This window comes from Neopelma chrysocephalum, unplaced genomic scaffold, assembly GCF_003984885.1.
Source record: "Neopelma chrysocephalum unplaced genomic scaffold, ASM398488v2 Primary Assembly neopelma1_75, whole genome shotgun sequence".
NCBI classification, from domain to species: domain Eukaryota; kingdom Metazoa; phylum Chordata; class Aves; order Passeriformes; family Pipridae; genus Neopelma; species Neopelma chrysocephalum.
Window position 1 is genome coordinate 2599479 of NW_020897736.1, and position 26752 is coordinate 2626230.

Below are 26752 nucleotides of genomic sequence, written 5' to 3' on the forward strand. Positions count from 1 at the left end.
TTATATCATCTGAGGGTATGGATGTCACCAAACTAATTCGCAGAGGTGTTTCCTTCTGTGTGATGGAGTCCACCCCAGGCCCGCAGGATCAATATTTAATTGTTTAAAGGGATATTGTATTCCTTTCCTGTCACTGTTGTTAATGCCTCCGCGCTCTGTAATCCCACGGGGTCTTTTCCTGGGGATCTGATCAGAGAGATTACCCATCACTCGGGAGTGGTGGGAGGAGAGTCCCAGCCATAAAAGATTCAGCAATGCATTGAACCGTTCTCTCTCTATCTCCTAATGAAGTGATGAAGCGTGTGCCACAAAATTTAACAGGGTTTTGTAGCAAATCAGGTTGCACTGCTGAGAGGAGGATTAAACCTTCATCTTTGTCCCATAAATCATGGCATCAGCTACATTTTTTCTGATGGATAGTCTGGACTCTGCTGACAATATTTTATCTCTGGAAGTGCCTGCAGCCTGTGCCCTGATGTGCAATTTCTTTTTACTGCTAAGCTGAGAGAGGCAGTGAGTGCATCCCTTTGGAGGGCTCCCCTTGGGCTTGGTGTCCCAAGACAATGCCAGAAGCCAAAGCATCACCAGGAACGCACGTCCAGGGCAAGCACAAAGGCAAAGGGAGATGGGAAACCTGAAATGTCCCCATCCCCTGAAGGAGTGCCTCTGGGATTTGCTCATCCACAGCATCGTACTGGCCAGGCCTGGGATAACTCAGCTCTGACTCAGGTCAGTAACTCCATGGGATGGTGCTGGGCAGGGCCACGGTGCAAAGTGAGGGCTCCAGCAAACCCTGTTGTGTTACCTGGCAGACAAAGGCACGCAGCAAAATGCTTTTTCTAGAAAAAATAATCAGGACGTGCCACAGGGGTTGAAGCACATCAGGCAGCTGCTGTTTCCCAGGTTCTCATCCCATGGGTGAGGAGAGGATGATGAGCAGCTTAAGGGCGAAGTCTGGCACAGCCACATCAGGTCCCCTTGCTATGACCTCTCTCTATGCCTCCTGTCCCTTATTTCCTTCTCATGTGAATCATTTTGGTCACTAATCTCCCTGACTCCAGGCATGGGAGGGTGCCCCTGGGATGACCCATCCCACACAGCAGCTCACTGCCCCATGTCCTTGGGCACCCCTGGCCACCCAGCCTGTGCTGTAGGAACAGGCCTGTTGCAGGGAGGGACAGCTGGGGTGCCCCTGGTGCACAGTTTCCCAGCTACTTCATCATATCAGAACTTCATTTTTATATTTGATATACATTTAACTCCGGCGTGTGCACCATTTCTGTCAGCGTGCTCAGGGGGAGCCAGCTGGGCTTACCACAGGTGCCCACAGCCCAAACACCAAAATGAGCTTCACAAACTTTATTTCCTGAGCGCTGGCAGAAAGCAAGGAACACAGCCAGTGAGCAAAGCAGAGGAAACCAGCTCCCCAGAACTGGGAGAGGAGTTGCTCTTGCCTCAGTTGCACCCAGACCTTCTCAAGGACAAAGACAACAACAGCAGCTGGAGGCTGCTTTCACCCACCATGGCATGAGGCCACTCTGGGTGGCAGCACTGGCAGCACAGGTGATGCAGCAGCTGCAGCCCATTTGTATGTGAAGGTCCCAGGGCAATAAAGGCTGCCTGAGCTGGGCCCTACTTCCTAACCAGGAGGAGCTGTGTCTGGTAAGGGGGCCTGGCATGTTTGGGGGTAGATATGGGCTGATTTGTGCTCAGATTTGAGCTCCTTAGGGTTTTGTGTTTAGGTGGGGGTGGCTCAGGTGCCCTGTGTGGGATGGGGCAGTGCTGCTGTCAACGTTATAAATTACCAATAAGCACTAAAAGCCTAAAGCAGGGTCATGGAGGGGAGGTGGGTAATGAGGCAGGGGACAGAGCTGGAAGGATGTGCTGCCTGTAGGGCTGGGGCCTGCAGCAGGGCATGTCTCTGTGGCAGGGGCAGGGAGGTCCTCAGCAAGCATGGAGGGGTGGCTGTGCTGGGGCTGCCTGAAATCTGGGATACTGTCTGGATGAAACCTGAGAAATCTTCTTCCTTTTAGGGCACAGCTGGGGGAAGAGGGAGCTGTGCACTGCCTGGCCCCTGTGCTGGGGCTGTGGGGCCATTTTTCTCCCTGGGTGACAATTGCTGCTTGGAGAGGGATGGCAGTATCACACCCACACATCTGGGAGGCAGCACAGTTATTTATGTACAGGAAAAAGCCCTTTGTTAAAAATGGTCTATTCATCAAGCAAAATAATTTCCTGCCCAAGGGAGGTGCCCAGAATTTGAGCTTCAGTTATGCTTTTGGTACTAATTATTGCTTAAGGTTAGAGATGATTGGGAGGGAAAATTAGTCCTCGTTATCAGCTTCATTAGGAAGAAGTACTGCAATGCAAAGTATAGACACTTAATGTAAGTTAATCCACAGTGGCTGCTAATACATAAACCATGCAGAGCTCAGAACATCTCTGAAAATGGTTGGCAGTGGGAAGAGTACCAAGTAGTGCCATTGCCACACGCCCACCCAGCCTGTGTGCTCTGCCCTGGGTACCCAGTTGTCCCCTCTGTCACACAAACAGACTTCTGATCTGACTGAGGGTGGCCACACTTTTGTTTTGGTAGCCTCATGAGGAAAATACAACCCCAAACTTAGCAACTGTCTCCCCAAGACAACACTGCTCAGCCAAAGTCTATCTGCACAGGTAGGCAGGGCTGCTTGAAAGGGCTGCTGTGGTGCAAATGACAGGGTTAACAAGTCCTTTCCCCACCAAGGGTGTGAAGATTTTCCACTGTTTGGAAGTGGAAGCAAGCTTTAAGCTGGTGCTGGTGGCCAGGCTACGTCGCTTCGTGAACATGCTCAAAGCTTTTACATCCCTGGTGTCACCTGTAGGTTTGGGGTCCTGGCACTCTGGTTGTTGTCCCAAAGAACTCATGCTTAAGCTTTTCTCCTGCTGGACAAGCACAGTGGTTTGAAGAGGATGCTTAGCATGTGGCAGGCACAAAGCCCCGTGCTTCTGTGTAGTGTGACTCTCCCCTGTTGTGCTTGGGCGAAAGGTAACTAAGCATCTTACTACGAGCTTCTCTTGGTGAAGGATGCTTCCAAAATTTGCCAGTGGTGCAAATTAACTTCCAAAATTTGCCCTCGCAGTGAGGGCACTGTGAGGCAAAAGGAAGGTGTGTGGCCATGGCAGGAGGTTGTGTGAGGCCCCTGCTCTGCAGCAGTGAGAGAGTCCTGCAAGGGGCCACCAGCAGGCAGGGAGCAGTGGCCTCTCCCCTGACAATGTGTGCTGCCTGGGGTGACTTAGCCATAGAAGCAACTGTGTTCATCACAAATATCCCTGGTGATGCAGGGACAAGGTGAGTGAATTACTCAAATTACTTGAATCTCCCCAGTGGTGCGCGGAGATTCAATCTCGGCGTGGCATTAAATCAAGTCAGTGACATAGATCAAAGGATACTGCTTTAATCACCTCATTAGGCCACAGACATCATTAGTTACTCATTATGATGTGTTGATGCCGGCATTCTCTGTAACACAGTTATGTACACTCGCTATCAGACATTTTTCTCATCAAACGGGATGTCAATACTTTAACATCTTAATGAGTTACAGTCAATATCCATTGCAATAAAGCTCGTGTTTTCTCATGATTTCATCTACCCTTAGGGTTTTGATTAAAATGGCTGCTTTTTCCAGGTAATTGATTGAGGAATTAGGGAAATTCCATGTAGGAACAAGCACATGCTGCTATGCAGACTCTGAAAACCTTCGGTCGTCTCCAAGTGCTTTAGAGATTACAAGAGAGTTTGCAATTTTAATATGGATTTTAGATACTGCTGCTTAATTCTTCTTTCCCAATCACTTGTAAAACAGATTTAGTATCAAACAAAGTAATTAAAATACCTAAGAGTGTATTGGAAAAATGTTACAAGCAAATCATTGGTTTGCAAAGGTCTAAGAATGAGAACAAGTGCTGCTGTCAGGTGAGCACCAGTTTGGATGAACATGCACAATAGGAAGGTTTTCTCATTTACTGTGTTGGCAAAACATTAAATCATTTGCAGGAACACAAAAACAGGCAGAATAGGCTGCAGTGTTATTTCAGGCTCAGGTTTAGCAAGGGTAAGTTTGCAGAAGCCCACAGTTTTTGAAGCTGAAGTATCAACTATTTAGGCAAAGCAGGTTTTTTTTTTTGCCAAATGAACTGTGAAGGAGTTTGCCAGTGTACTGGGAGAGAGAAGTCTTGAAGGTTCCCCAGCTTGCTGACCATATCCTAATTTCATCTGAGAAAAATATTTGTACATCACCAAGGAAAAATATTAAATATGAAAAGGAGGTTGATGTAGCAGCAGCCAGCCAGCAGAACTGACTTGGTGCCCCATGGTTGTCTCCTTCCCAGATGACATGATTGGGCACCACACAGGGCTGTGCCCACAAGTGGTTTTCATGTCATGCTGCTGCTGAGGTTGGTTCTCCCTGCTGGTCCCTCGGGCAGGGGCAGAGCTCTGCCTGCAGCCCACAGCCACCCTGCTCACTGCAACCCTCCCACTCCCACCCACCTGGAGAAACCCTGGCTCCATGTAGGTATATTACTAAAAATACAAATAACTTCAGTAATTTCCCTTTTAAACAAACCTCTGTGAAATTTGACACTTCTCATAATGACAGATCTAGGGCTGCAGTTTGGGGCTGTAAAGCCGCATTCAAACTGCTTTTTATTTTAAAACCCTCTCTTATACAGGAAAAGACAGCAGAGGTTTCCTGAATCTAATTTAAATCCTGGATTGGATTTTTTTTTTTACTGTTTATAGTGGTGCAAGACTATGTGGTTGCATAGGATTTGTAGGAATAAGAGAGAAAATCTGTCATATTCTTAGCAATCACTGAAAATAGAAAACGAGCCGTTGTGATTCGCATTGGAAAACACCAACCATTTGCACTGCTGAGCTCAGCAGCCTGGAAAGGGCCAACTCCCAGTGGAACCTGGCAGTGGTGGGAGTGGGCAGGTGCCTTGGGGCACACACGGATGCTCTGCTGGTGAGGGCTTGGGGTGCTTGGGAGCAACTCTTGGCAGATGTGTCTGTGCTGCTCTGCCCAGCACACACCCGAGCTGTGGGGCCCAGGCACTCCTGTTGAGGGGTGCATACAGAAAGTAAAAGTAAATAGATTTTTGCAGAAAAGCATGGCCCCCAAATAATGCACATGAGGGTTAGTGTCACAATGAAAAGCGTAGAGAATCATCACTCCAAACTTGTGGTTCATCCTCTGGTCATTCCACCCTGGGATGTTCTTCAGGACCTCTGTTAAAAGTCAGGCTTGGATTGCCTGACGTACAAGTGGTTTCTGGTGATCTGTCCTCATGTCCTTGGAGGATTACATGCTGTGGGAAGGCAGTGTGCAGTTTCCAGCATGATTCACTTTGCCAGTTACCCAGCTTGTCTGGATCACTGGAGTCCCAGAGTGAGTAAACGAGACAAGAAATCTGTTTAGGAAATATTCTGAATGAAAGCCCAAAGGGAAAATGCGGCTGAAAGTGTTCCTTTACACAAGAAGGAAAAGCCATCATCTTTCCTTTCTGTGCTGTCCTCACCCCTGTGCTTTGTGAAGCTGCAAGGAAACTTTGCATGTTCATTTTGAATAGGAACACACAGATGAGGAGGTGCAGGTAATGATGGAGATGGAAGCAGGAAAGGCAGCACGGGGAAGGCACAAATATTTAGAGGAGAAATGAGACACACTGGGGCCTGATTCATGGAGTTAGGCAGAATGACTGCAGGATGAGTTGGGTCTCTGTGCATGTGGAGGAGCTCCCATGCCAAGCTGAGGATCAGGCCCTTGGCAATGGGAAAAGGAATAGAAGTGCCAGGCTCCTGTCTGCCCCTTTCAGCCAGGCTGGAGATGACCAAATTTAAAGCAATTTCTCAGTGAAGGCAATAAGCATGCTGGGGTGCTGGGAGCTGTGGGGGAGCCAGGCCCCCACTTGGAAGGTAGCTACATGTTTGATTCCCAGACTTACTTCCCAGTTCAATGCCTGCTTCTTCCAGGAAGGCAAGGGGCTGGCATGGAGGGGATGGCTCTGCCAAGCCAGGAGTGCAGCTAGGGCAGCCATCCCTCTGGGAACAACTCAAATAGGTGGTGATTCACAAGTGGAAGATGCAAGGGATGGGCTGTAATCACAGCCACGGCTCTGCCAGCAAGTTCAGAAAAGGGGTTGGACGTGCAGCAGACTTTTCAGCAGCTTCTCTTACAGAGTGCAGCTGGTATGGTCCAAACTGCTCTGATTCAGTTATGGAACATTTTGAAATGAGTTTACATCCCTAACGATGACCATATATTCTATTTAAAGGGTTTTTAAAGACTGTAAAGTACAAGCCTGGCTGAAGAGCAATCCCATGAGGTGCTGGGCTGACCCCAGCCTCTGGTCTGTTCCCAAACCTGTCCTGCTCCACTGAAGTCCTTTTTGGATGCTCACAGGATCAGCTTGACTTCAGATTTATGAGTGCCTGCTCTCAGTTTTATCAGAAGTCTCACTGGCTAGAAGACAAATTAATACTGTAAATTTCTCTTGGGATGATGCTTTGGGTTGTCGTGTTTGTGAAAATCAGAAAAATGTCATGAAAAAAATCAGAAAAGCTTCAGAACCAGAAGGCACATAAGACATGCCAAATTCTATCAACTGCAATTCTCTCTCATTGAAAATCAATGCAGTGAGCTTTTAAAGTTTATTTAACGATATTAACATCTGGGATTAATAATAGTTTTCTCAAGTTGTTGGAGGTTTCCATTCACCTCTGGTGGGAGAAATTAGTGGCCAGTGCAAGTCTGACTGTGACACGAGGCTTTCAACTAACTTTAGTGGGCTTTGCATCAGCTGGGTGTTGGCAGCTTTTTCAGCACCACTCACTTCTAAAGGAGGCTTACCTAGAGCAATTAGCTCACAAGGAGTGTCATTCACATCTAACAGAAATTATATGTTCCTTATCTCTTTAATTAGAGTATATATAATGTTAGTAACGATGTATTATCTATATATTAATTTAATAGGGTTGTTTTGATGTCAGGCTTGCTTGTGTAGGGTCATCAGTATGAGGATATGCATTAAAAAGAGATTTAAAATCCCTGAAGAGTTATACAGCCCTGCTTTTTTCAAAGCACTTGACCTTAAAAGTGCTTTAGGTTGCTCCTTTCTTGTGTTTACTTATTTCTTACATTGCGCCTCACTTGGCAAACGCTAAATTGCAGGAAGTGGTGTGCAATAAGGGAGAGAAACAAGGTCACTTTATTTGGCTGTTAGTGTGGTCATTGGCATGATGAAGAAGAGAATGACAGCATCTGAAATGCTGGAGGGGACCCTCAGCCTTCATCTGAGGATGAGCTCCCTCAGTTCAGGAATATGTGCCTGGGTGTTCCTCAGCTGGGATCACTTCAGCATTTGGTCTGGTTTTGTCAAGCTCAGTATTCATTTGGAGCCTGGGGTTGCTCATATGTTGTTTGCTGTACCCTCACCACATCTTGTGAGGCAAATGCTCTCTGGTCCAGGCCAGCAGCACTGAGGGAGTGTGGATCCTTCAGGAGGTGAGTCCCCGGCAGGTGGTACTTTGGGGCTGGGACAGCCACATCTGTGCCAGCAGAATGAAACCCCAGCTTGGGCAGAGGTTTTGAGGCATTTCTAGGACAAGAGCAACGTTAAGCTGGAGGCTGATGCTGGCTGCCTCCAGAAAGTCTGTCTGAAAAGCCATCCTTTCTGGGCTCTCCAGAAAGTGTTCCCAGTCTGAGTGTGCAGGAAGGGTGTGAAAAGTGTTCCCTTGCTGCCTGCACTGACACTGCTGGGCACTCCAGAGTGGGTTGCAGCTTGTCATGCCCTGAGAGGGGGCCTGGGCACATGTGTTCAGAACCTCAATAATGTGGTGAGTTCAAGGGCACATCCGGAGGAGGATCTGACATCCAGTGTCTAATGAGAACCTTCTGGGCACTGACTGAGCTGCAGGGGTGGTGACACTGGTGGTTGCCATGTCCCTCAGTGAGGGAGCCTTGGGACTCCCACTCACGTTCAGAGTGACCTAAATGGATGAGCAGTTACGTCCTTCCCACGCAAGTGTAGCTGCTCCTGAGTCTCTGCTCTTCGTAGCCTGGTGCAGTAACAAAAAACCAGGGCTGATTCCGGCCTTCATTAATACACAGTTGTAAACTCTGCATCTCCACAATCTCACCAGGCTGCCTGAAAATAGCCATTAGACCCTTTGGGAAGTGAGAGTGGATAGAACATATCTGGTATTTGGATGTAGATTTACTGCCAGGTTTTTAAGGATTTCAGGCCAGAAGCTCTGTGTGGTGGGGTACACAGTGGGTTTGTCGCTCCTCAAGGATCTGCCACAAGCCCTCCAGCTGAGTAGCAGCCTTAAGGAGAACTGTAGATCTTATTTTTACCTTCAACAGCCAAACTGGAGGAGGAAAGGCATCTGTCTGATCAGAGGCAAGCCAGGCAAACCTGGGAAAACTAGGATTGGAGAGAGACACCAAAGAGTAGGTTTGAGACACAGCAGCCTCCTCTGAGCTGCTGTGGGAACTCAGGGAAGGTCTGTGGTTACATCTGAACAGAGCTGACCTGTGCTTAGCATCCTGCTGCACGGGGTTTTAACCATGGGCAGAAACCTGAATCATCAAAAATGTTCACAGACCAGAAATACTACTGTGTACTGAGGTGTTGAAGAATTTCATATCTGTGAGCTTAATCAAATCAGCGCAGCCTGGCGTTGTGGGCACCAAACTGTCCCAGGGTAAACTGCATTTCTCCACGGCAGCCCACAGACAGGCAGCAATGTCAGAGATCAGAGCTGCATTAACCCCGCAGACCAGGTTTTCCTCTTTGGAAGTCACATCCCAGGACTCATCCAGGCCTAGGCAATGACACACCATAGGTGGGACTTGAAGGGAAAACCAGGAGATCAAAAAAAAAAAGCTCTTGTTGCAGAGTGAGTGATGGGGAACCCGTGTTGTTTTCCCAGCTGCAGTCTGAATTGGTAGCGTGGCTGTAGCATCTTTCTTAGGCACTATTCCAGCAAAACACTTGAGTACGTGCTTAATTAAATCATGTGAGAAGTTTAAAGGGCTTGAAAGCATGCAGCTAAATGCTTTGCTGAGGACTTAATATTAATGCCTCAGTTTCCCTTCTCCAACATAGAAAAGAAATATTTACTTCCCATACAGAGTGCTGACAAGCTTAATTCAATTTTACTTGTAAAGTGCCTTGGGGGCCTTAGGGAAAAGGTGTTATAAAAATCAGAATATTATTCTACACTCCCTAGCAAGACAGCACTTAGCTTTATATGTTGTCCTGCTGGTGATGCATCTCCCTCTGGCTGACAGCAGGAGCAATTAATGTATATAAACCAAAAGAGGCTGTTTAGGAGGCTTGTGGTCCATGTAATCTGCTAACACCTGATGACGATTCCAAACCTGAAAAGGTGGAAAAGTCGGAGGTTTTAAGGCATTTTAGTGCAAAAACATGTATGTGACTTCAGAGCAATGACAGGGAAAGGGTTGTTTCTCCAGTAATGTATTTTTTATTCCTCATTCTTTTTTATGGCCTTTACTGGTCACTTTTCAGTTTTTCTGGTCTTTTGTAATTTAGCAAACTGTACTCTGACACTGCTCTCTTATTTCAGATTTTCTTCATTGGATTGGGAAGAATCTAGATCTGACTTCAGAGGCAGCCAGAGTTAACTGAAGACAAGGGAACTGCTGCCAAGGAGAGGCCATCAAGAAAAGCCAGAATGGGAGAGGTTAGGGTAGGGTGAATTTTTTTTTTAAACCCTCTAATTGTTATTCTGCATTTAAACATGTTGAAAATACTGTTCAGGACAGAGTATTGCAGGCAACACACATTTTCCTTAAGGTTCAGTGATATCACTATAGCTAACCACCAGTATTTCATATATTTTTAATCTCTGCATTGGAATTTCATGCATTGAAATACCAGTATACTGCACTGTCTGCAAAAACAGACACTCGCAAACTCTCTCCCCCAATAAAAACAAATGACTGAAAACATAAAGTTCTTCACAGGTAGTTGCTGTGAATCCTTGGTTCCTGCCTATATTTCTGAAAGTTATATTCTGACTAAACTTAATGGGTTTTCCTATTTTTGTCTTCTTTCAATGACAAATGATACTTAAACTACCACAAAGGAGACATTGAGAATCATAGATCCTCCTTTGGCATTTTTTATGTTTACTGTGTGTTTAATTCACTGTAAAATTCTTACAGTGAAAATGAGTTTTAAGAAATTTCTAGAGTACATGACAAGGCAATAATAGCAAGTCATGAATGAGTGATTTTTTTTTTTAATTTTATTTTTTAAGTATGACCATTGGCAACTTTCTCTGTTTGTGTATGTATTTCTGCTCTGCCTTTCCAGGATACAACCTCTTTATGGAAATACTATTTCCTCTGGTATGCCTTCTGCAAGTGGCACACAATGGAGTCTCATTACTCAACAGAAACTCTATGTGCCATGAAAAATAAATAATTAAACTCAAGCTATTTCAGTAGGTAAATACTGCCTTTCTCACCCCTGTACATAAAGCAGCCAGTGTTCCACACCTGGCACTGATCTCTTCTGGGAGTTCAGCCTCCTCAAAGACCTCTGGCATGAAACCTTAACGTGCTGACAAACTGTGTGTCACTCCTGGGACTGTCCTGGGGCAAAGGGCAGGGAGTCAGTTGGGATGTGGGTCCCCATCACCTGCTCTGGCTGCTGGGCTGGAGACAAAGGTGGAGGAAGTTTACAACAAAACTACATGTTTGTGCATGTAAATGTCCTCAGGGACCCTCCTAGAGCTGTAGCCCCTATATGTGCTAGGCAGGTGTTCATTCATGTTTCTCCTCTAGCTCACCAAAGATTGGCTTTAGGATAGCTGGTGTGGTACATGGCCTGGGAGTTCCACACAAGTACTCTAGAAGGATGAAATGCTGTTAAGCTTCCACTGAAAGAGAGAAGAAATGCATTCCTGCCTACCTGGGATTCTCCAGCTCCACAGTTCTGAGGTCAATGCTGGCAGTGCTGCACTGGCAATTCCCAGCAACGTGGGTAAGAACAGAATTTGGGGCGCCAGTGAGGACCACCACTGTCTGATCAGAGCTGATCACTCCTCCTTTTGTATTTAGATTCAGCAGCTTCTTCTCATCTGTAACTTAGTGTGTTTTCCCCTTGTTTTCTTCACCTCTGGTTTGCTCATTTTTCTCCTTCTAACTATACTACTGAAAATATATCTTCCCTAACCATGAAGAAGTGTGAGGGAATCTTTGGGTTTTTTCTTCAACATATGCTGTAGCTTCTCCACATGATGTGGCAGCTCAAGTGCTGTATTTTATAAATAAATTTCAAGTTACTGCTTTGCTAGATAACATGTATGTAAAGAACTGATTAGCTCCCAAGTATTTTGGTGTTTGAGTAATGATGCAAATCAGGCCAACACCTCGATTTGGATGTAATTTCTAGATCACTCCATCAGCAGTTTCAAATGAAAGTTGATGGAGGGGCAGGGTGTATGTCGATTAGGTTGTGGGGCTCTGACTTGTGTAACAAGTGCAGGCTTAATCTCTGCTAATGCCTGACAAGTGTTGTCGAGACTGTTATACAACCACCTGGAACTGCTGCCAGGTAAAGCTTTTGGGTGCCTATTGTGCAGCTGGAGGAGTCTGTTATCAGAAGGGGAAGTCCCCCAGTGCTCCTGGTCAGCACTCGAATTTGGCAGAGGCAGGTGGCAGCCAGTGGGTGTGTGGCACAGTGTGAGTGGTGCTGCTGTGGGTTCACAGGTGCCTTGGCAGCACCCTCTGTGCCAGCCCAGCTCCCCTCTGCCCTGCATGACTGGATGTGCTTTGGCAATGGGCAGCTGTCACCAGGGCAAGTTTTCGTTGCTACAGGGACATGTGTCCCAGATTTTCAAACATAAGGGAGGTGAATCTAGAAGGCTGATAACAAAGCAGTGATGAAGATTCAGTGCTACAGTGACCAGAACCATGGAGGACTGTGAAAAGTCACACAGAGAAAAGTGACTTCACGTGGTTCATGGCAGGAAGGTACTTGCTGTAAGTCAGAGCAGCCCTAAAGATGCTGTGGTCTACAGCAGTCTCCTAAGGCAGACCAGAGCCCAGGAGCTCTGGGAATGGATCCTCTTCCCAGAATCCCCACTCAGCCTCTTTCACAAGCAACATATCTATGTATTTAAAGCAGGGATATGATTGCAAGTCTTGTGATGTTTCTTTCATTTGCCCAGGAAAATTATGAAGTGTTAAATGTGCAGAGTGCTTGACTTGGTGAAACAAAGCTGAAGAATGACTTTAAATGGGCCACATATTCCTCGCTGGAGCTTTACTGCTGATAGCTGATGGCAGTTTGCTACTGGCTCTAGACAGTGGAATAAGCAGTCTCAGTGATAGCAAACAAACAAGGAAAAAACCCCTCCCCTTCCTTAAAACTGGATCAAGGAAATGGACCCTTAGCATGATGGGTTGTGACTAAGGCCCTGTTTTTGAAACATGATCCATATGTGCAAATCCCACACAGATCAGATGCAAAACTGCAGTGTTCTTTGACATTTCAGTTGAGAAGAAGGACAAATGTGTTCTGTACTCATATTTTTATTTTTTTTTAAACAGAAACAATTAAATTAACTTTGAAACAAGGCTTTGATTGCTGTCTCTCTGACATCAGCTTTACATTGATGTAATTCTATAGACTGGTGGGATCACTGCTGATTTGCACTGATGTAAGCAGAACAATTGGGCTCTGTGTTTTCCAGGCAGTGAAGCTGCTTATGTTTTGTGTAAAGAAAGAAACTCAGTTAAACAACTTTAAGGGAAATAAATTAACCAAGAAATTTAGAAGAAGCCAAAAGCAATATAAGCACAAATACAGCTACAATATTCCAACTGTATTGCTACTTTGAAAAAAATACCTAAGCTAATTAAGAGAAGAGTGACTCTGCCATAAATATGTACACTGATCTCTCTAATTTTCAAGTTTTAGTTAACATGCAAAGGTGAGCAATTTAATAACTTTCTGCAGTTTTGTTTATTTTTTAGTACACACACTGTACTTTATTGTCTTTGAGATCCTCGAATGAATGTAAGCTTCCCTTTCTACTCAATTAATGTTATACAACATGAGAATAAATCAACTGTAAGGATTAAAATTATAATTGATCTAGCATGAAAGCAGCAAAGAAAGTACTATCCAAAGTAGCCTGAGTTGAAAACCTAGCTCCTTCTGTAGGAAGGGGAGTTGACCTTTGTGTATGGACCAAGGATTTCACCATTGATGACATTTGGCAGGCATGGAGATAGACATATTTTATTTATTTATTTATTTATTTATTTATTTATTTATTGCACAGTGGAGTACAATCAGGCCTTTCAGTATTCAGCTTTAATGCTAATTTATTTTTGCTGTAATTGTTATCATGCTCTCACTTTCAGAGGACGTCAAACTCCTGAAAAGAGCAATTGTTTTGCTTTAGGTACAGTAAAGCTTAAAAACACTACGCTTGGGGTGAGGGATATAGGCTTGGCCTGCATCAAGTGAATTTTGGTGTCATCAAGTGAATTTTGGTGTATGAAGAGAGTGGAGCTGGGCCCAGGATGGATATAACCAACCTTGCCAACAAGTGAGGTGAGCCACAGCATCATTCACTGTAGTCATCCGATTACAGAACAGCAGCTAATGAGTGGAATATTAGGGAATACTTTTTATCTAAAAGAAAAGAAGAAAAATAACCCCACAAAAATTTGGAACCAGCTAAACCTGAATATGGGTAAATTTCATATTTCTATATTGAAAAAAATCAGTCCTGAGGACTCCCTGCAGCCCATTCCATTTAATCTTTACTATTAACAGGTAGTATATGCCACTAAATGGCCATGAATATATTAGAAAGACTATGGCTAATAACTATGCAATTAAAATTTTTAGAACAAGGCCATGGCAGTTTTGCAATAGCTCTGGCATTTACCTATTAAGCCCCAACTCACTGACTACTTTAGTAAATGACACACAACTTCTCTTGTAAACCTGGCATGGGGTTACATTAAATATTGCCCTGTATTTAACAACGTGCTACTTTCCTGCCCTACTCTCGTAAATCTAGTAGGAGTTGTGGCCTTAATTCAGCTTGGGTGGAGCTGTAGGCTGGACTTGTTGTTCCAGCAAGGTAATTGCTTCTCTACATAAATGAATTATCCTTTTCATTTACAGGGCCCATGGAAAGTTGTGTGCAATTTCAATGCGCTCCTCAGTGTAGCTGTAGCAATTCTTTACTATGCTGTGAATGTGCTCACTGTGTTGGTTTTGTCCCAGGTGCAGCAGCTGTGCTTGCAGGGTGAGCTGTAGGACAAGCTGGCCCTTTGCAGGGATGCTGGCTCTGCTCACCGCTGGTCTCTTCCACGAAATGGGTACTAACGTGATGGAAGATGAGCATTCCTGAAAATGGAAAGTCCAAAGGCCTTCCTGACAGGCTGAATGGGATGGGAAGTCTGCAGAGAGCCATGTAGAAAAACCTGGCAAACTGTGGTTGTGGTACAAGCTCCAGATGAGCAGCCAGTAGCAGTGGAGGTGCTTGAGGCCAAAGGCTGTGGATGAGAGTCCTGCTGTAGATGATGAGGGAGCTGCCCAAGCAGGAGAGGCCAGCTGGGATGTGCCACAGACTTGTTGATACAGTGCTAAACCACGACCCAGCTGCTGCAGCAGGACAGGGAAAGTAAACAGGGCTGGCGGAGGCATCAGAAGTTGAACTTTGTGAACTCCTACTAGATGGAGTTACACCAGCAATTAATTTGGTGCAATTACTGGCACAGAACTGCATTGGAAATTATTGCAAGATAGATCAAGTCATTAGCAGTAGGAAAACAGCGTTGCAAAACTCCAAACACCTCCTTCCAAGTGTTATGCACTCACTTTCCACTGAAATTCATGGAAATGACACAAATGGAGTGTTGAATTCCTGATGAATCACTGCATTGAGTAATTAGGATACAGCTTCTGGATGTAGCTGCTCAAAAGTAAAGAGTGATGATCTAGATTGGAAAGAGTTCTTATACTTCTATTTTCCCAAAACCTTCTACTGTTGGTGTCATCTTGCTGTTTCTCTTGGCAAACATACATCTCCAGCTTCTGGTCAGGGGACGTCAGGGCTTGCTGTTGCTAGAAAAACTTCAACTTTAGTATGGAAACCTATATATTTTCTGATTAATGTTTTCATCAAGCTTAGTCCTGGGTAAACATTGTGTAACATTAGCATTCATCAGTGAACTTGCACAATCCCCTTGAAAAAACATCCCCCAAAAAATCCCCAAAACCTGCTTTCAGTCTAGAAATTTTGAATATTGCAGCCACAGAAAAGATCTTCTATGTAAAAGAGAACAGTTTCCCTCTCTTTCAGAAATTAACGATCTATTCACAAGTCAATCATCTACTTTTCAGTGCATTATTGCCTGATTAGTCAAGTGCTGATGCAATTAAACTAAATGATCTTACTAAGTCTGCTTAGATTGACATTTTAAAAGGATGGGTAGTAAGTATTTTTGTAAAGCAGAACTTTTCAGTGTTTTTATCAGCATACTTCTATATTTCCATTGCCACCAGTCACCACTTCAGATGAGATTACGCTATTCTCTTTGGGAGCTGGTATCTAATTGCACACCACAGATCAGCTACTTAAGAAGCATGCAAAGGTTATAAAATATCGGTTTAGGAGTTGCTCCAAATAGAGAAGAGATTATGCAAGTTACTTTTCCCAAGGTGAATTACAGACAGGCAGGAAGGGTATAATTTCTGTTGGCAAGAAGGCCTCACTGCTAGACCTTAGCGACTGGAAGAGCTGCAGAAGAGATTCCATCCTGAGAGGCCTTAAGCTCCTGTTGCTGCTGCCAGAGGAGTAAAAAAGGCACAAGGTGTCCCGTGTGACATGGGAAACTTGAGGAGCAGCACAGGACATGGACCGGGTTGCTTCCAACTAAAGGAATCTTCTGTATGTAAACAAGGTTTAGCAGCAAAGTGTTGAGTCCAGGAAATTATTTCTGGTGAGGAGAATAAGCTTTCCTTTTGAGAGAAGTGCAATTACTTCTCTACTGTTCTCCTAGTTCCTTCCCAACTTAACTTGGCTGTGTCTCCAGTGAGAAAGTACTACTTGGAAAATGAAGGACTTTGAGAGAACACAAAGAGGAAAAAAAAAACCCCAAGATGTCATTTGACTAATTTCAAAAAGTGAATTTAGGCAGCAAGAACATGATAATAGCTCTATTACTTTGAATTGGACAGTTAGTAGTGAAATTAAGCAATGGAGGATTTTGTTGGGAACTGCATGGAAAGAAAAATCTCTGTAAGTTAGAAAACAATGGAGTCTAACAGTAGAGCCCCTGATGGTTTATGCCTTCCATGTTTGTTTACTCTCTTCAAAACATTTAGCACTATGTCCAAAATTTGTGTATTTCTTAGAAAGAAAATAAAATGTTGCTGTTCCTACTCTGTCACAGAGTCTGATTTTCCAGTGATGGGACAGGCTTCCTGTGGAAGTAACTCAATTGACTTAATTGACCCACTTGCACCAGGGAGAGCTGATGTAGCAAGATGAGAATTAAGCCCACAGGCCAAAATTTTCAAAAATAAGTATCTAAAATTAGGTGCCTAATTCCATAATTGGGAACCTGAGTAGAGGTGGACTGGTTTTTAAAAACATTGTGGGCTGACAAATTCTGCTGAAGTCAGTTGGAGATGAGTCTTCCTTTGAAAATCAGGCTGTGCCTGGATGTTGTTATGGGCATGTTGGACATCCTGGGTTGAAGGTTTTAATTTCCCATCCCAAGGTATAACTGGATCAGCACGTACCCAGTGCACAGAGCTCTCATCATGTAGTACTCTAGAATATGAGTATGTCCCATCTTGACAGACATTCTGATATGAATCAGTGTTTGGGGACTCAAAACAAAAAGATGAGATGAATACACTTTCCTCTCTTTGATCCTGAGGCAAGCCACAAATGTAAAGGAGGCTTAAGAGCTGTTCCAAAGGATGCTGGTGAAAAGTTTTGTGAAGGAACTTCTGCTTGGGCTGGTGATGAATACAGAACAAAACCTGCTCTGAAGCACCCACTGACAAGGTCTTCCTGCCTCTGAGAGCCACCTGAAACAAAGGAAGCTGAGGAACTCTGGAAGCACTGCTTTAATGCCGCTGGTATATCTCTGCATGACATAATGAGGCATATTATCTGAAAATTCTAAGGATGGGAAATGCAGTTGCACCATCTTCTAAGTATTTTTAAATCTTACTGCATTGATGCTATTCAAATACTTAAATCAAGCTGTTTACAGATATCTTGAGAAAGAATTATGATGAACTCTCTTCCATTCAACTAGATCCACTTATCTATATATATATCGCTGAATTAAAAACCAAACTCAGAATGGCTGTAATGCCTAAAACTAAACTTTTTAGAACATACTGATGTTTTAATTACATTTGATTTTAAATTCTCTCAGTTTCTGTAACAGCCTGTAGGAATTTATTAGTTCTTGTGGACTAATAAATTCCTATAAGCACATAACTCATTTCTTTCCAAAGTGGTTACTGCTAGTGCCAATTAAATGATAGTTGATTCTTCATAGGTGGTTTTTTTTTAGCACACTTCAAATTTGTTCCACTGCATACTGTACCTTCCAGTCTATTTCTGATTGTCTTCATTCTTTTGCAATAATATTCTCCCAAGTGTGGTGGCTTTATATCACAGAGGTGGCAGCCGTGTCAAAAGCAGTTGTGCCACATCACTTAACAGGCAGTAATTGTCTCCAGGAATCACAGGAATCTTGATCTGCTGCATCAGACATTATTTCTTTGACAGCTAAAGCTGAAAAGGCATTTGGGATGTAACCTAAAATAGACTCTGTTCCAGGTTGCAGGGGCTGTGCCAAAAGTGTAAATTGCTGAAGGAAATACAGCCATACATTTATTTTGATTTTTTTTAAAATTAATTTCTATATGAACAAGGTTTATATGACTACACTGTGCCATGCTGCCCCAAGTGAAGATTTTTTAAAATCCAATGGCCAGTTTCAGACAAGCACGTTTCAGACTGTTCAGAAGAGAAATAAGGGTCTGACACATTTCAGGAAAAGGACGTAGGGTGGCCCTGTTAAAGTTTCCACCAAAAAAGAGGCTGCCACCAAAACTCACGTGCTGTATGTGCAAGAGCCACTTTGTCTGCATGAATGCTGCAGCCTAAGCTCTCACCTGTCTAGACACTGAAGTTAATCAACCATGGGACAGAAATTGATAAGAAACCTGTTTTTGTCCCTGCTTGTGCTCCCAGAAGTGTGTGTTGGTCTAGACTTGGCAGTGGGAGGGCAGTTAAAGTTCTGTTTGTGTTTCTAAGCTAATCCTGCTTTTGTGTGATGCGTGATGCAGCTATGTGCTTTTCAGATGTTTTAAGTTGATATTAAACTTCTGAGGTCAAAAATGCATTTCAGTAGTGTCATTGTTCTCATAAGATTTCCAAGTATGTGTAAGCGAATTCCCATGGCTGAAGCCACTTATCCCATATTTTCTCTGTGTATTCATGCAGTGCTCATCATTTTTTTGGTGACTAGGAGTTGAAGGCCATTTTAAGCTATTTTACCCAAACTAAGTCCACACATTTGTTTGAGATGCTTATCTTTATTTTGCATTTATTATTATACATGAAATACTGTATAATTAGATATTTTTGGTTATTTTAAATTTTACATTCTGCTTTTTTTCAGATCAGTTATATGTCTATGTGATCAAAAGAGAAACAGTCCTTCTTCATCTGAAGTGAAGCAGAACCTGAAGGACATATCTCAGACATACCCATGGACCCCTGGTTCCAGGAATGCTCCAACTCAAGGGGGGAAGCTGAACCTGAAATCTCCTACATGGTCAGTGGAATAGGACTGCATGCCAGGCCTGCCTTTCTCTTTTATATCCCTTAGAACTTTTTTAATGATAACTGGTTTTCAGGTGGGCATCTAATTTCCTAATGGCTTAAACTCCTAAAAACTATGAGGTAATGGGAAGCTAGTTGGCTCATTAATTAAGAAAACACTATGGAAAAAGCCCTTTGAGAGAGCATTTTCTTGGAAGTTGGGTCTATTTGTGTCTGGTGAGCTGTTTTTTAAAAAGTGCTAAAGTGAGATTAAAACTTTTAAAACTGTTAAAAAATACTACGTGAAGCATAACAGCTAAATAGCTACAATTGTAAGTTAAATAGTAGAAAGGCAGATTTGGGTTTGGCTGTAAAACCAATATTAGAACAAGGTACAAACCAATTTGCAGTGTCTTACAGCAACAATTAGTGTCCTAAAGGATGTGACTTTTCATTAGGATGACTAGAAGGATCTGACAGGTGGCTGAATCATGCCCACTGTAGTTATGCTGAACTCCATATACATGCACCCACAGTATTTATTGCTCAGTCAAATTCTTCCTTTTATAATTCTGGATTGCCACATTTGCAATTACATTGCATCCGGCACAGAGCTCTGAGATCTGTAATTACCAAACACGTTTACAGCAGTCACACAGCAACAGAAGTGACACTCATGTACTTACGGGTGTAAAATCAAAGCACCGCGTGTGATACCCTCCTACCTGCCAATGACTGAACTGAGAGGTGTTTACTGCACAGTTTATTCTGTGAAGCACCCTCCCAGTGTAATGATACACAACTGATAAATGAGACGGGGAAATAGGTGCAGTTCATACAAGCCAAACAGCGTAGAATTGAGTTGTTCTGGAATTTTACAATCTTTGCAATACCTTCAGCGGCTGCTCAGCTAGCTGTGAGAAAGAGAGTGGCTACACAGAGCCTACATGTATCCACATCTGCAGGGATCCTGGCACACCAGAGAGGATGGGGAGTTGATTAGCCCATGCACAGGGGGCAGAAGATACACGTACTTATAAATAACCTTGTTGTAGGGAGTGAGTGCCTCCCATAGGGCTCAAGGCTGTAAGATGACGATGTTTGTAAACAACAATCACAGTGGAGGGAATTGCCAGTGTAACGACCGGAGGTGTGGCAGTGTCTGTGTCCCGACTAGGGGACCACATTACAGCACGAGATGCCTAGATCATGTGTCTTTCTGACCGAGTCCAAATTCAAGTAACAGAGCTGGCCGTGCCACAGTCTCCGGGTGAGCCGTGAACACTCCAGCTCTTCGGCAGCACAACTTCCCGTCTCAGGCAGTTCCTTCTGCTGTCTAGAGGCCACTTTAGCCGGCCTACATCTGGGCCCTTGCTGAAACAGGGATCCCCATCAGCACGGCAGCTTGCCCGTGGTGCATCGGCAGCGCTCCTGCTGCGGTGGAGGGGCGCGGGGCACCGGCGGTGGGGGAGATCCGCACCCAGCAGCCCCGGCCCTGCCCTGCTTTGCCAGGCAGCCGTGCAGGCCCGACGTTTCGGGGAAACCTGAATTTCTGCCGGATTAAGGCGGTTGTGTAACTGCAGCGCGGCTGACTCCATTGTTCCTCCGCACAATTTAGTTATCAGTGTGAAGTGAGCGCCGAGCGCGGCGCTGCCGGGCAGGGCGGGCAGGGGCTGCCCCGGGGCCAAGGGACGCTCACAGCCCTTCTCCCCGGGCCGGCAGCGGGTGCGAGCGGGCGGGGCATCGGGCACTTCACACCTGGAATCGCCGATATACACTCGCATATAAACCCCTGCGGACATGGGCGCGGGCTCCCGCGGGCACACGGAGGGCCAGCGTGGCAGGACACACGGTGTAGCTGTGCGGGGCGGAGAGCGGGGGCCGGGCAGCGGCTGACGGCGGTGCCGGAGAGGTGCGGGTGAGGAGCTGGGTGAGTAAGGGGCCGCTCCCCTCCACGGGGCGCGACTGCCAAAGCACTTGGCGGGGGGGGGGCGCGTTAGGGGGGACGGGAGGAGGCCGTTTGGGTGAACCGATAGACCCCGCGGCGCCTTCTGAGCGCAGGGCACGGGGCGCTCCCGGGCCGGGCCGGGCCGTGGCGAGGCCGCGCTCTGTTGCCGTGGCAACGGCGCTGCCCGGCGGGCGCGGGGCATTGGCCGCCGTGGGCACGTGTGGCGGGCGGGGGCCGGGCGGGCCCGCCCCGGGGCGGGATGAGCGCGGCTCGGGGCGGGCGCGCAGCGGGGTCCGTGTTACCCCCTTTCGGCGGCCGGGCCGGGCGGGTGGCCCCGGCCGAGCAGCCCAGCCCAGCCCTGCCTTGCCGTGCTTTGCCCGCCGGCGGGCTGTGATGTGTGTGCCCCGCGCGGTGGGAGGCGGAGAGTGCTTGGCGGAAAGGAGGGGAGTTAGTCAGCGAAGAGGAGGAGGAGGAGGCGGAGGCGGGGGCAGGGCCGGAGGCAGAGCCATGGAGAGCGGCTCTGGGCGGGCGGGGCGGGCTGTCTGACCGGGGCGCAGCGCGGGGGCACGGCCCGGCAGCCCGGGCGGCGGCAGCGGCGGGGCCGGGGATGGAGGAGCCGCGCCGCCCCCCGCCGCCAGCCCACGGCCCGTGACGGGGCGGGGGCCGCGGCCCCGACGGGGCGGGCGGGGGGCCCGCTCGCTGCCTTCCTCGGGCGGGCGGGGAGGGAGGGGACTCCGGCAGGGGCTGCCGTCGCCCGGGGCCGCGGTGACTCAGAGCCGGCGCGGCCGGGGGTGAGCCGAGGTCTGTTGTGGGATTTTTTTCCCCGGCAGGTTATAAATAGCCCCGCGCGGCGCCGTGTCACGGAAGGACACCCTGGCCGGGCGCGGGCAGAGGCCGCCGGCGCGCAGCCTCCCCCGGCCGGGCGGGCCCAGCTGCCGTGGCGGGGCCGCCTCCCGCCCGCTGTCCCCCCTCCCGCAGCACAATTCACACCGCCGGCCCGGGCAGACACAGCCCGGCCCCGCGGGGACACAGCACCCCGGCCCTGCCAGACCTCGCCGAGGCAGCAGGGAAGATGAAGCCGGAACGAGGTAAACGGCTTATCAGTATATATCTTTTTTTTGTTTGTTTTTTGTCTCTAGGATTAGAAGTAGCCCGGTGTTTTGTTTCGGTGTTATCGCTCTATTTCCTTACCCCCCCTACCCTGTCGTTTTGAGGTCTGGGAAAGAATCCAGGCGCTCGGGCTCAACTCGGGAAATGCCAGTGGGAGTGGGATGCGGAAGGTGCCCCTCGAAGGGGGTTACAGCCCCATGTCCTGCCTGCCCTTCGGTTTTCCATTGTCTTGGCTGGTTGGAAGGGAGACAAGCGCCGTAGCGAACTGCTTTAGCTGTGGGAATGCTGCAGTTAGTGTGTCAGACACAGCCGGCTCGTTAGCACAGACCTGCAGTGCTGAGCCGAGAGTCGGTCAAAGGCAAATCGGGCATCGACAGACAATGCCAGCAGATGTACAGAAATGTCCAAATATAGCCGAAAAACACCCTGGAAATAACCATAACTTATATCTGTCTTGTTTTATAAACTGACAGTGGTTTTCCCCCCCAGTTTTAATGGAGATATAACAGGCATGCTGAAATATAAATTTTTCACGATCATTTGGTTACATCACATCTGGATTACTGACATCTGGTTTTACAGAAAAATAAAGTCGACAATCTACGTATATGTTTATAATACTTGAGCTCTTTTGCCGTATAGCAACAGCTGCTGATGCCCCTAGAGTTGGAAATATGTCATGACTTCTATTTTGATCCACAGGAACAGTGATTATTGATTCCTCTTAGTTAGAGCAAGACTTTTTTTAAGTAAATCTTATGAGTGCTCATCGTACTGTTAATTAAAAACAATGATCCGTCTTTCTGAAAGTTTTGATGATTCTGTTGTTTACTTAGTTGCTTTCAGTTTAAAAACACATTCTATTTGTGTTAGAATCACTTTGGTGTTTTGAGAAACACTTTAATATAGCTCAGATATCTGTGTATGAAATACTAACACTTACATGACATACACATGTTAATTAGGTTTGTTAATGACATGTTTGCTAACAGCGACACCACATAAATGACCACGCTTAGGTGGATTTCTTGCCAGTATATGCTGCAAGGATTATATGGTGTGATGATAGCACAGATAGTACAGAAATGACCATAAATTAATGGAATTTAAGTACTAGGGATTTGAAATGGGCTTTCCTCATTGCTTTCCTTCTTGTTTCTCAACTGCTTAAACCTTCACACGATCGATTGCAGCAAGGATGGTTGTTTTTAGAACCTCTTTAGATTTTAATACCAGACCCTAAAATTTGAAAACTATTTACTGTCAAGGTTAAATTAAATTTCCAAATAGACAGGTAAAACCCCAAGTTCAATATTTGCAGCTTTAAAGCGATCTGCTCTAGCATTCAGAACATCTGTATGACCTTTGTCTATTCCTTTCTTTGATTTTTTAGGCTGAAGTTAGAACATTGGAGACATTTTTAGTTGGTGTATGATAAATGATCAGATGCCTTTTTTTAACCAGTCTGGTGTAGAGGGAACCAAATTTGTACAGAAAGCAAGTTATTAGGTTGCCGGGGTATTTTTTTTTGTGGTTTCCCCTCCTCCCCCCAGCTGGCAGTTAATAAATTGTGATTCTTATCCATTCAGAAATGTTTACCACGAACTAGGTAAAATCCTTCACAAGTAATGTCTTGAAATCCTTTTAAGATAATTACCAAAAATCTTGAAATAAATCATGGGTTTTGCCAAACATTGAAGGGTGTCTCCAGCCATTTCAGTAGATCCCTTTAGCTTAACTGTGGGCTAATGTAATAGAGCAATACCGTGCACAAAGGGGGTTGTGAAAGTGCTGCCTAAATGCCACATGCGGCCCACAGAGGCTCTTAGGAGGCACGAATCATGGAAATGTTTACATGTGCTGATTTCTGCATAGCAGCTGTACCACAGGATACAAGCAGTCAAGTGTGCAGTCACCTGCTTCCAATCGTCGCAAATTAACAGCAAAGGACAGAGGAGAAGCAGAGCACTCAGTTTGTCACTTCTCTGCAGATCCTCAAAATCCCCAGAAGAGTGTAAATTCACAGACCAAGTGAAGCATAAAGAAACGGACTTAAAAAGACTTGTGATGGTTTGGGGTTTGTCATTCTTATAAATAATTATATCAGAATCAATTTGGAGCAGAGGGATGCGGCTCGTGTTGTTAGAATTAAGCTCAGCACTACACTTTAGGTTGTAATGCCCAGGCATGTTGGGAGAGGTATGGTTTAGCCTTTGTCATACTACTGATAAGATTCTTGTTATCCCCAGCAAAGATGGGTGGTTCAAGAGAAGAAAGAGGAGAGCTAAATGTGCAACCACTTTTATCAGTGGGAAGTGTTATAGAATGTTTAAGGAGGTGAGAGGGATGAGGAGAAATGAAGAAAACATGGGAATTTGGCCCTAAGGTACTTACCTGCCTTTATAGTAAGGAAAGTTTGAAAATTGCAGTTATAAACATGTAATATGTGAGAGCAGTACGGAGGAGATGCAACGTGGAGTTCTGCATAGCAAACCTGTGGAGCAGTTTTGCAGGTGAGGAAGAGCAGGAAGAGGGGTTTGAAAGTGCAGGTAAAAATGAGGACTTATTCCTTTGGCATTCAAAGGCACAGGACATTCCCAGGATGTATCTCATGAGCATCACTCAGATCTTACCCATCACACCAGGTGGGGTGTTAGTGTGGATGGACAGTCATGAGCACATTCCCATAACCACCTCTGTACTGTGTCCAGGGAGTGCAGTAACTAAAATGCTGATGGCAGCTGCTTGGCTTTACCTTTGCTGTGCTGCCATTCTTCAAGCAAAGTATTGAAGCATCTCAAAATACAGTGGTCACGTTACTTCAGTTGAGGCTTCACTGGTGCCAGGGAGAAGAGTGATTTATCTCCCTTCCTTACACATGGTGTTTTTGGAGTGACATTTGAATTTTGGGGTTTTTTTTTGTCTTTCTGCAGTAACAACATATCAGGTTACCTGGCTTTGATCCATGATATCACCACGATTTAGTTTCTGCAGCACAGCTGCCTAGTCAGCTGCTTCGCACTGCATATTTGGACTGCTGTTTCCTTTCTCAAGTATGGAGCTTTGCTCTTGCTTCTATTGAACTTCGTTCTGATGACTTCTGATCGCTTCACCAGTTTATTGAGTTTGGAAGACAGAACTAGACTTCGTAGCAGAGGGCTTGCAAACTCTTCCAGCTCGGCTTTGTTCATAAACTGTATAAACACACTGTTTCACCATCAGAGTTAATGAAAACATTGCATAATGTCAGGGTGATAGCTTGCTGCCAAACTCAGAAGGCTTGTTATGTACTCTTAGAGTACACTTGGTGCACAACTGGAAAAAATCTTGTGGTTTAAATGAATCTACAGTATAGTCATATTTTACTGTGGGAATGTTACAAGACATCAAAAGTCCTACTATAGTCTAAATAGCTCAAAGTTACTGCTCCTTCCTCCTCCCTCCCCCTCACTGCATGAATGATCAGTTAAAGGAGGAAGACAGGCTTGTTTGTCTCTAAATGCATTCTGGCTGGTTTTTATCACCTTATTCTAGGCTTTTCTTACTTTTTTATTACCTTGCTTTGTTTATTCCTTATTGTGTGTCCTCTGTATAGAGACTATTTTGTTTTCACTTACAATTTAAGCAAAAAGCAGTTGTCTCTTACTTTTTGAAGCATTAATTCCCTCCTTGAGGTTATCCTAATTTACAGAAATGGCTTTCTGTCTACAAGAGAGGAACAATCAGTCTGAAGATTGCTTCTTCTCTTCTCCTTCCTTCTTTGCAAGTCAAACTCTGATATGTGCCTCTGGGTCTGTTTGTAGTAACTGGGTTAAGGGACTTTCTTCCATGTTACTTGGTGATTTGGTATGGAAAAAGCTAACTCTTGTTCCAGCAAAAGTCTATTTACTGCCTCCTGTTGGAAACATAGCTGAAGGATTCCTAGATGTATCTGTGGGGAAAGGTGGAGGAAAGATTAATGGAGATGAACAGTTGATGGAATGCTTTCCTTCAGCTTCTGTGAGGAGGAGGGATGAGGAAGCATGGGTTTGAGGGAAAATGAGTTGAACCAATGTGTTCAGTTGAGGAGTTGGTTGTTAAATTAGGAGATCTCCATAAGGCCCTTGTTTTTAAAAACGAGAGTTAGTTTTATGCTCTATATTAATCGTGGAAGATTTTGTGGAAAACTTTTTAGCAGAGATAATGTGCTACAGAGTATGCAGATTAGGAAGTGAAAATGTATATTGAAAAAGAATGAACGTTATTTTAGTGTCCTGTATTGCACTGTGATACAGACACTTTAATTTTATAGTATCTTCTCAGTGAAATGTCACAAAGCACTTAAACTTTTCCGTGGTGGAATGGTGTAGCCAGTAAACAAAGTAATAAACTGGAAATGAGCTGCTTCCTGCTTAGTGGAGTTGTCACTCCAAAAGCGTTTGGGCAATGCTTGGGGCTTGGTTGCCACAGGTAAGTGCAGGTTGGGTGCTAATGAGCTGGAGGTGACGCTGCTGCCTGGCCCGGGGGGAGCCGTGTGGGCAAACATGCTCTGCACGTGAGGGGAGGGAGGGAGGCTCCCTCTGACAGGCAGGAAGGGCTGGGGGGGGCTCTGCTTTTCCTACGTGGGTTACTTTCAAATAAACCCATCTTATTCTCTGAAAGATAGAAAAGCTGAAACTATTTAGGATGAAAAAACCCAAGCAACCCAACCAAACGGGCGGGTGGTCAGGATATTGCGCTCGGATTCCATTTAGAAGGTGTGAAGCCATCGAGCTCCAATCTTTGGGGAGAGCAGATTTGCCCTGATA

General features: G+C 45.5%; 1 protein-coding gene across 1 annotated transcript in view; it reads left to right on the forward strand.

Annotated features, from left to right (window-relative positions):
* Positions 1–21613: 21613 nt before the first annotated feature.
* FAM214A (family with sequence similarity 214 member A) overlaps positions 21614–26752 on the forward strand; it is a 48746-nt gene continuing 43607 nt past the window's right edge. The window contains exon 1 of the mRNA XM_027688153.1: positions 21614–21943. Within this exon, the coding sequence (XP_027543954.1) occupies positions 21928–21943 (16 nt within the window). The 5' untranslated portion in view covers positions 21614–21927. The remainder of the gene's footprint in view (positions 21944–26752) is intronic.